The sequence below is a fragment of the Orycteropus afer genome, unplaced genomic scaffold (assembly GCF_000298275.1).
Source record: "Orycteropus afer afer isolate SDZICR_OR568_19922 unplaced genomic scaffold, OryAfe1.0 scaffold00103, whole genome shotgun sequence".
Classification (NCBI taxonomy): Eukaryota; Metazoa; Chordata; class Mammalia; order Tubulidentata; family Orycteropodidae; genus Orycteropus; species Orycteropus afer.
The window spans coordinates 5,396,478-5,406,686 of record NW_006921690.1 but is presented as its reverse complement, the minus strand read 5'-3'; the positions used below and the strand labels follow the sequence as shown (position 1 = coordinate 5,406,686).

The following is a 10,209-nucleotide window of genomic DNA, read 5'->3' as shown; positions in this document are numbered from 1 at the left end:
TTTTTTCCTTCTTTTAAATTTGTTCTCTTGAAAGAAATTCTATCACTTCATTTGTGGAATAATCAGAGCCTGTGGGTATAAAGCTGTTGAAATATAATGAAGAACACATACAGTGTTATAAACTTATGCTAAATCTACAGGTGGTGGTTATGTGATTAAAATTTGGAGAATCACCCACTAGAGATAGTTTTTTTTGAAAAGCAATGAATATTTTTGTCTTTTTTGGGTGGGTAGTTTACCTGTTCAGGTCCGTGTTGTTGCCGTCAAGTTGACTCTGACTCATGGTGACCTCATGGTGTAACAGAATGAAATGTTGCCTGGTCCTGCGCCATCATCATAATTCATCTTTGTATTTGATGCTTTAGCTTTCAGTTTAAAAGCTCTTGAAAAGAAGATTGTCCCATTTATCTCTCTGTACAATGTTGAGAAATTATCAGTTGAAATAGAAATGAGATTCAGATATTGATTATTAAATGGTTATTGAATTACAAATACCATTAACACTTTCTGGGTAACACTTTATGTCTTAATGTTCTTCTCCACTGATTTATGGACCTGAAAAAATCTTTAATGTTACAGCTAAGCCAAGCTGGAATAATCTGTTGTTTACATGAAGCCACATTATTGACAATATTATCACCACAAAGATGTCACTATATCTCCTTTGAGTGTGCTCTCCTATCTGATCTCGTGAAACAAAGACACAGTCAGTTATACAGAAATTAGAGTTGTGATAAAGCTGATGTCTGGAAACATATGGGACTGTAGAGTAGCTGAGGCTTTATTGTCAACTCGTTGCTAAAGTTTGTGAAGAACCCAAAAGTAAGTTTAAAAACAACACAGTTTCCCTTCAGCTAGGTGACATAGGATGGCCTTGTTATTTTCAAATTAGTGTTCTGGACTTAGAATGTGGGCTGTCTGCAAAATGTTCTTAAGGGTTGGAGACATTTCTGTACTATTCAAAGTCATTATGGTGGTGTTCAAACCTTATTTCTTCATGGAAGTTAATTTAATTACTCATTTGCATGGAAAAACACTTTTATGAAGATGACCTTCCCTAAACTGCTTTACTTCTGAAAATATTTTGCTTGAATACCACCTCTCCTGAAAAGCTTTCCCTCTTCGCAGTTCATTTAGCCTGAAAGGTGTCAGGAAAAAGATTGAGAACCACTGTGTTCAAATTTAGGATTTTGATATCTGCTCTGCTAAGTATCTTGATAAATAGCTTTCATATTATGTAAGAGAAGTGTTAATTATGAATCTATTATTTTGCTAGAAGGAGAGGAACTAGAATTTAGGAAAGAATATTGAGAGTCTGTATGGTGGGAGATAAAGAGATGGTGTTGTTGTTCTTGTTATGTGCTGTCCAGTCGGCCCCGACTCATAGCGACCCCTCCTTGGGTTGCCGAGGCAGTATCACTACGGAAGTAGATTGTCCAACCTTCCTTCCGAAAAGAGATGGTAGGTCAAAAGAAAAGATGGAAAACATTTTGAGGACATGTTGTAAAGGACTGTGTTGATATGGACAGGTCAGATCTTGAGGCTTAATTGGGATGAAGGAGGAAAATAGATAATTTTGAGAGAAGACTGGATCCAGACAAACACCAAAATAGGAATAGGGTAGGACTTGGTAAAAGACATAAAACCAAACTTGTTACCATCAAGTCAGTTCTGACTCGTAGTGACTGTATAGGACAGAGTAGAATTCCCCATAGATTTTCCAAGGCTGTAATCTTCACAGAAGCAAACTGCTACATCTGGTGGGTTCAAACCATCAACCTTTTGCTTAGCAGCTGAACTGTACCACTAGGGCTTCTTTAAGGCTTGGCAGTAGGTATAAAAAGCACCAGCTTACGTGTTTTCCTTTTTTTTTTTTTTTTTTAAATGCTCACTGTGATTTTTACATGGAGTTTGTCAGTTTTTTTTTGTGTCCAGTGCTTATCAAACCATAATGAAGGGCACTAACAGTCTGTGATAAGGAGCCCAGGTGGTGCAGTGGTTAAAGAGCTTGGCTCCTAACCAGAGGTCAGTGGTTTGAACCCACCAGCCGCTCCACAGAAGAAAGATGTGGCAGTCTACTTCTGTAAAGATTTATGGCCTTGGAAACACTATGGACCAGTTCTTCTCTGTCCTGTAGGATCACTGTGAATTGAAATAGACTCATTGGTGGTAGGTTTGGTCTTTTGTTTATAGTCTGTAATATGTGTGTATGTAATTTGACTAAAAACACATTATTTATTTAGTCAATTTAGTACCATCCCAAACTGTAAAGAGCATAGAATGTTATTACTGTTTTCACGTTGTATAGTCCTCTAACTCCGTTTGCTTTGAAACTGCCAGCTTAAAGATGCCTTGGTACATTTCACCTGGTAAAGCAACTTTAACTATATTTTTCATTTCCTGCCTATTTCACTTTAAGAGTGGTAAGAAGTTTCTTTTCCAAAGTATTACTGCACTTGAATCTACTTATTTTATATATTTTGGAAATAAGTATTAAGTGAGTTCAGGAAAAAAATCTTAAATGCTTAGTTTTAGGTTGATAGAATCAAAAGTTTACTTTGATCTAATGTAACTGCTTATTTCCAGTGGAATGAAAATACCCCCTAAATAACTTTCATTGAGGTAACTTATTTTGCTTGCTTGTTATATTCCTTTTGTTTTGTTTACTATTATTTATTTATTATTTTTTAATAAATAAAAGTTTTAAGTAATATATATTCATTGTATTTTGTAATTTATTATTCATTTAAATTGTGGACTATTGGCTATAAATTTAATTCTTTGATCTTTTACCCTTGTATATTATGAATTAATCTTTTATCACCCTGGGTTATTCTTTAGGTAAAAATGATAATTTCTCTTTTTTTTTTTAAAAAGCTTTTGTTTTACTTATTATTTCTTCTAGCAGATCTTTAAAAATTTTTACTGCTAGTTGTCACATTCACATATTTGTATCTTATTTTAAAACTTGATCTTTTTAACAATTTAATGAGTTCTCTACTTTTCAGTGGAAGCCTGAAAAAACTGGGGAGTGCTGAGAATGTCCAGCCAATATGTGGGTTTCCGTGGAGCCTAGTCTTAGATATAATGTTCAATGTTCTTTATCAGTAGCCCAAATGAAAGAATGGACAGTTATTTGTTATGGCTACTGGTGACATCAACTTCTGGGAATTATTATAGCCCATATTTATTAAGATAGAATTAGATTAAAAAAGTGGAGATTTAAACAACTGAGGAAAGTTGTGTAAAGAAAAAGCAAAGCATTGTTGTTTTTTAAAAAACGAATGTAATACCACCAACAAAAACGTTTATTAAATCTATTTGAAGTGTCAGAGAACATTTAAAAGAGGAACCCACATTATATATGGGTAGGATTTAGGGAGAAAATGATTCATAATTTTTATATTGGGTGATAAAGTAACTGTAAGTTAGTACAGCATTTCTCTCTCTTCCCTCCCTCACTTTTCCAACAAGACCTCATATTATGTGTAATTAAAAAAGAAAGAAACATTTCATTGTGGTCAGCCATGATCAGACTCATGGCTGTGGTTGTCAATATTGTTTATGTTGCTGGTATGATAATTTGGAAGGAAGAATTTGTTTAGCTTTCACAAACATCAGTTCTTTAACTCAGAAACAACAGACTGACATCATTTTATATATATATAAAGTAAAATAGGGAGCTCTGGTAGCATAGTGTCTAAGGCACTTGACTGCTAACCAGAAGGCTGGAAATTCAAACCCACCAGCCATTCCTCGGAAGCAAGATAGGGCAACCTACTTCCGTAGTGATACTGCCTTGGAAACCCAAGGAGGGGTCGCTATGAGTCGGGTCTGACTTGATAGCATTTAACAACAACAACAACAACATTCTTTATTTGTGAAAATGGGGGTATTTTGAAATTAATTCAGCTAACCAACATTAATTGAACACCAACTCTATATCCTAGGCACTTTATTTCAGATCTATTGGGAAAGACATATGTGCACACTGACAATTATAATGTAATGTAGTGGATGCTAATTAGAAAAATTCAGGTATACCATGTAATCCTCAGCCTGTATCACTATGAGACTAAAAGAACTAGATGGTGCCCAGCTACCACTGTCAACCATTTGGAGGGGGATCTCTGTAGGAAATATTGGATAAAGTAGGAGAACAATGTGGAACAAAACTCAAAATCATGAAGAAAAAAAAAGAAAAGGACCAGATTTGCTGCTCTGATAGAGCCTGGTAAAACCCCTGAGACTATGGCCCCCAGCTGCCCTTCAGGTCTGGACTTGAACCCATTCCTGTGGCTTCCACCCAAACAAAAGACAGGCATATGACCTGAACATTTATATTAGGTAGATACACCCCTTGGAGAGATCAATCATGAGAGAATAGAAGGGCTCCCTGTGTATGCACAGGGAGACAGCTGAGAGGGCAAGAGTGCATGGGAGGGAAGGACACAGGGAATTGGTAACTATGGGGAAGAAGTAGGAAGAGAGCTGTTGCATTATGGGAAATTGGAGTCAATGTCATGAGACAAAGTGTATGTGAACTGCTGTATGGAAGATGAATTTGCTCTGTAAACTTTCACCCAAATCACAGTTAAAAAACAAACATTTCACTGATTTAAAGAGAGAACTTAATAACTTGATAGCATTACCTTTTCCGCTAACTGACATTCTACTGTAAACCATTTCTTTCTAACATTATATTTTGCCATTGACTTTTGCTTTCTGTCTTTGACTGTCAATAATAAATAACTATATTTGACTGCTAATCAGAAGGTTGGCAGTTCAAACCCACCAGCCACTCCATGGAAAGAAGACCAGGCAATCTACTTCCCATAAAGATTTACCACTTCAGAAACCCAATGGGAGTCTCTATGAGTCAGAATCCACTTGACAGCAGTGGGTTTGGTTTTTTGGTTTATACTGACCTCTTAAATGGGTAGAAATATCTGTATTGGGGCTGTAAGACTCAGGAGAAGTATGTTGAGGAATTGATGGGGATCTTCCTCCCTTATCATTTCCCATATATGCAAATATTTATTGTGGTTTGAGTACCATTGTATTCCCGCACTACGTTAGGTATCCTGTTGCTGTGCAGCAGAACTAGCGCTTTTAGATGTAACATTTCTGGTGCCCATTCTCTTCATTAAGGGACATCCTATATTAAGTGACATAAAAAGAGAAAGATGATATAGCTTAGTTGAGCATTTGCTATATTCCTGGAGAAAATGTTCTTGTAGCTAGTCCACCAGTGACTCTAGTGACTCATCCCAATTTCTCCTCCATCATCTCGGCACTCAGATTTATAGATCTTTTGAAATAGTCCCTCACAACCTATTCACTTTTATACTACAAAATTACATAAATCTTGTATATTTTCTTACACTGAATGTGGAAATAAAAACCTATTTTTCAACACACTGTTTGTCTTCAGTTGGTTTATGGTGAGAAAGACAGCCAAAGATATTTTTAAAGCAATGATTCAAGCAAAGCTTCATGTTATTAGATAAGCATGTTTTTTTTTTTTAAATCCCCAGAAAAATGATGTCATACCTTCACCAAAGTGAAAGAGGAGGAGTGAGAGAGGTAATGTTAAATGAGTAGCATTAAATAAATAAATAAATGGTGGGCGCTGAATGCCCAGTTCTGCCTGGAGGGTGAGTGGTGAGTGTGTGTGTTTCAGCAAGAAGGTATTACATTGCCTTCATCTGAACCTAAGGGAGTTTGCTAAGTGTTCAAGGTTGGATAAGGAGGACATTAATTAGAATATCATGCAAAGCACCTATCATCTTATCTTATTACAGTATTACAGTTGATCATTTGAATAAGGATATCACCATGACAGATTCCAGGATAATTTTGTGTAAACAAATAGAGTGTTATTTAAAGTGCTATTCTATCAAGTGATTGTTTTGACATTTACAGACCAAATAGGTGAGTGGTAGATTGAATACCTTTGTAACTTTAGTTTCTGTAGTATGGTACTCAGGATTTGTTGTTATTTTATTATTTTTTTTGAACTGTGTGTGTTTATTTAAATAGTGATTTGGGTGAAAATTTACAGAGCAAATTCGCTTTCCATACAGCAGTTCACATACACTTTGTCTCATTTGTTTGCTTTTTTAACGATTGAGTTCCTATACGTAGGACGTAGGTCATGGTGACTCATAGCGACCCCATATGACAGAGTAGGTCTGCAATGTAGCATTTTCTTGGCTGTAATTTTTATAGAAGCAGCTCACAAGGTCTTTTTCCCATGGAACCACTGGGGGTGGTGGTGATCCAACTGCCAACTTTTCAGCAGCTGAACCACCATGGCTCCCTATAATAGGATTTATTGGAATTTAGGGGGTTGGGCTGCAGGGAAGCCAATTTCCTCCCACATTGTTCAGACTTTATAGTGTGGTGTCTCTATGATTAGAAAATTATGCAGTGACACCCAACAACAACAACACAATGGTGTATAGTTGCTGGATTGATTTCATATGGAAATTCTAAATTGTTAAAATAAGGCTTGTTGTAGGGAAGAAAATCAAGTAGGACCTTGGTATGACAGTATAATAGTTCCTTTTTTATATTTGTGTTAAGTCAGTTAAATATTATTTGCAAAATCATTGTGCACTTAATGGTTGTGTATCTAGATTATTTGAAATTTTGTTTACAATAACCTTACATCTTTTTAGATGCAGGGATAAAATGCAGTCAAATAAATAGAATGTCACTTGTCTTTCAGAACTTCAGAATATTTTTTAAATAATCTAGTTTTCAAATATAAGTATACTAATGACTGTTAAGAGTTCCTGGGTGGCACAAATGGTTAAGCACTGACAACTAACTGAAAGGTTGGTGGTTCAATCCTATCCAGAGGTGCCTCGGAAGACAGGCTTGGTGATCTGCTTCTAAAAGGTCACAGCCTTAAATACCTTGTGGAGTGATTCTACTCTATGTACATGGGATTGGTATGAGTTAGAATTGATTTGATGGTAACTAACAACAGCTACAGCAATGACTATTATTTGGAGGGAGGTCAAAGGAATATCCATATAATAAGACATGTTGAGAAGAGAGAACATATATGTTAAAAAATTTTCTACATATCTGTTACTAGGTAGAAAACCATTAACTTGCCTTTTTTTAATATTGAAGGATAATAATACAGTTAGTAGAATGTAGGATCAGCTCAGCTGTTCATGATATAGGCATCCTCATTTAATCTAAAAGCCTTGCCAACATATATTTTAGAAATTTAAAAGCAAGTATATTTTTTTCTTGAGGTAATTAATTTGAGCTTTAAGTTTTAAAAGACTATACCTATAAACTTTGCTTATTTAATTTTTATGTTCTCTTTTTGTCACTGGTTCATAAATTTTAGTTTGGTGATAGAATGTGGTACTTTTGCAAAATGTGATTGTTAAGCATCTATATAACTTTCTTTTTTGGGGAAAATGATTGGCATAGTTTCTATGACCTGTCTTTCTCACTGGATTGGAGCTGGTCAGTAAATATTATTAATTCATTAAATGTCCTTTAAACTCTCTATTCTCAACCTTTTATGTAATAACAAAAGCACTGAATAACTGAAATGGAGATATTAGAAGTATGTACCTTCTCAAAGGGAAACATCTTTTAATGTTGTTTAATTATATTTTCACAGATTATGGACTTAACCCTTGAAAGTTTTCTTGATGAGATTTAAATTTTTTAAAACTTATTTTTTGTTAATATTTTCTTTTTCAGGTATGGCCTCACAAGTCTTGGTCTACCCACCATATGTTTATCAAACTCAGTCAAGTGCCTTTTGTAGTGTGAAGAAACTCAAAGTAGAGCCAAGCAGTTGTGTATTCCAGGAAAGAAACTATCCACGGACCTATGTGAATGGTAGAAACTTTGGAAGTTCTCATCCTCCCACAAAGGGTAGTGCTTTTCAGACAAAGATACCATTTAACAGACCTCGAGGACACAACTTTTCATTGAAGACAAGTGCTGTTGTTTTAAAAAACACTGCAGGTGCTACAAAGGTCATAGCTCAGGCGCAGCAAGCTCAAGTGGAGGCACCTCAGATTGGGGCTTGGCGACACAGGTTAAATTTACTAGAAGGCCCCCAGCGATGTGGATTGAAGCGTAAGAGTGAGGAGTTGGATAATCATAGTAGCGCAATGCAGATTGTTGATGAATTGTCCATACTTCCTGCAATGTTGCAAACGAACATGGGAAATCCAGTGACAGTTGTGACAACTACCACAGGATCAAAGCAGAATTGTACCACTGGAGAAGGTGACTATCAGTTAGTACAGCATGAAGTCTTATGTTCCATGAAAAATACTTATGAAGTCCTAGATTTTCTTGGTCGAGGCACTTTTGGCCAGGTAGTTAAATGCTGGAAAAGAGGGACAAATGAAATTGTGGCAATCAAAATTTTGAAGAATCATCCTTCTTATGCACGTCAAGGTCAAATAGAAGTGAGCATATTAGCAAGGCTCAGTACTGAAAATGCTGATGAATATAACTTTGTAAGAGCTTATGAATGCTTTCAGCACCGTAATCATACTTGTTTAGTCTTCGAGATGCTGGAACAAAATTTGTATGATTTTCTGAAGCAAAATAAATTCAGTCCCCTGCCATTAAAAGTAATCCGGCCCATCCTTCAGCAAGTGGCCACTGCACTGAAAAAATTGAAAAGTCTTGGTTTAATTCATGCTGACCTCAAACCAGAGAATATTATGTTGGTGGATCCTGTTCGGCAGCCATACAGGGTTAAAGTAATAGACTTTGGGTCTGCCAGTCACGTATCAAAGACTGTTTGTTCAACATATCTACAATCTCGGTACTACAGGTAGGTGGCAGCTACATTTGGGTTATTTAATAATTGTTGAATTTCTGCTAATTAAATCATTTTTGTCTGTGTATTTGGTGAAGGATACTGCTTTAGTTAAGGTTTAGATTTGAGGTTTGAAAAAGATTTTTAAAATCTAGACATTAAATTTGCCCAATCAAAATGGAAATCGCCACTGCAGTTTCATGCCAAAGACATCTGATTTTTTTTTAATTGTTACTAGAAGACCTGAGAGAATGATAGGTGATTAATGATCCAACAAAATTCTTCAGATGCTGGGAAGAGTTTCATATGGTTCAAACAGAATAGATTGGGGTAGCAAGTTTTTTTTTTTAATATTGTATATAATTAGAATGTCAGAGTATGTATAAACATAGTAAACATAATGCACTTAAATTTTAGGATCCTCTCACTTTTATTGAATCCTCTGTGCTCTCCCACAGATATTTTTTCTATTTAATGAAATACAAGATTACCTGTTAGATGATTTTTTTTTTCCCTGGAAAAATTATTTCATAATCTTATTTAACAACAATGAGAAGTGTTTTTCTTCCTTTCCCTTTGTGCTTTATGGATTCTGTCTTAAGAGCTGTCTGTAGTTTGCTAGCACATTATGTAAACCCTTAGTCTCTAGCTATTTGGGCTCTATATTTAGTTCACTTGTTAGTCAATGTTCACTTTATTTGGGTCCCGTATTGTTCTGCATACTGGATTGAGCTCTTGGTGTTAAATAGGCTTCTTTTTTTTTTACTTGAAATCTTTTTTGTTTTTTAAAGTGTGGTAAATATATAGGTAACAAAACATTTGCTTTTTTAGCAGTCTTTACATGTACCGTTCAGTGCCATTAAGTTTGTTCTTCATGTTGTTCCAGCCATCACTAGATTTGAAATCTTTTGGTTGAAAGTGAAAAAAGCTTTATTTATTTTTATACTTAGGGATATCTAATACCAAAACCAAATCAAATTCACTGTCAAGTCCATTCCAACGCATAGTAACCCCCGCTGGGTTTCCAAGGCTATAAATCTTTATGCAAGCAGCCCTTCTTCCTCCTATAGACCAGGTGGTGGGTTTGAACTGCTGACCTAGTTAGCAGCCAAGTGCCTTATCCACTATACCACCAGAGTTCTTTTAGGAGTATCTATTGGTTTATTAAATGTCTCAAGAGACTAAAGTAAGTCCTTTAAAAATTAGTCAAAATACTAAATGTTTTGTAATAGTAGTTTCCAACATTAGGCCTATTCATTGGCCTCTGTGTTGGGAATTAAAAAAAAAAAAAGCTGTGAATGATTGCTGAGTACAATTTGAAGTTCCTAATTTGTGTTTAGGAGCTCTGGTAGCATAGTGGCTAAAGCACTTGACTGCTAACCAGAAGGCTG

At 35.5% G+C, this 10,209-nt stretch overlaps 1 protein-coding gene across 1 annotated transcript in view; it reads left to right on the top strand.

Moving 5' to 3' along the window:
• The first annotated feature begins 7,739 nt into the window (after positions 1–7,739).
• The window catches only part of HIPK3 (homeodomain interacting protein kinase 3), a 100,605-nt gene continuing 98,135 nt past the window's right edge, over positions 7,740–10,209 (top strand). The window contains exon 1 of the mRNA XM_042781303.1: positions 7,740–8,833. Within this exon, the coding sequence (XP_042637237.1) occupies positions 7,740–8,833 (1,094 nt within the window). The remainder of the gene's footprint in view (positions 8,834–10,209) is intronic.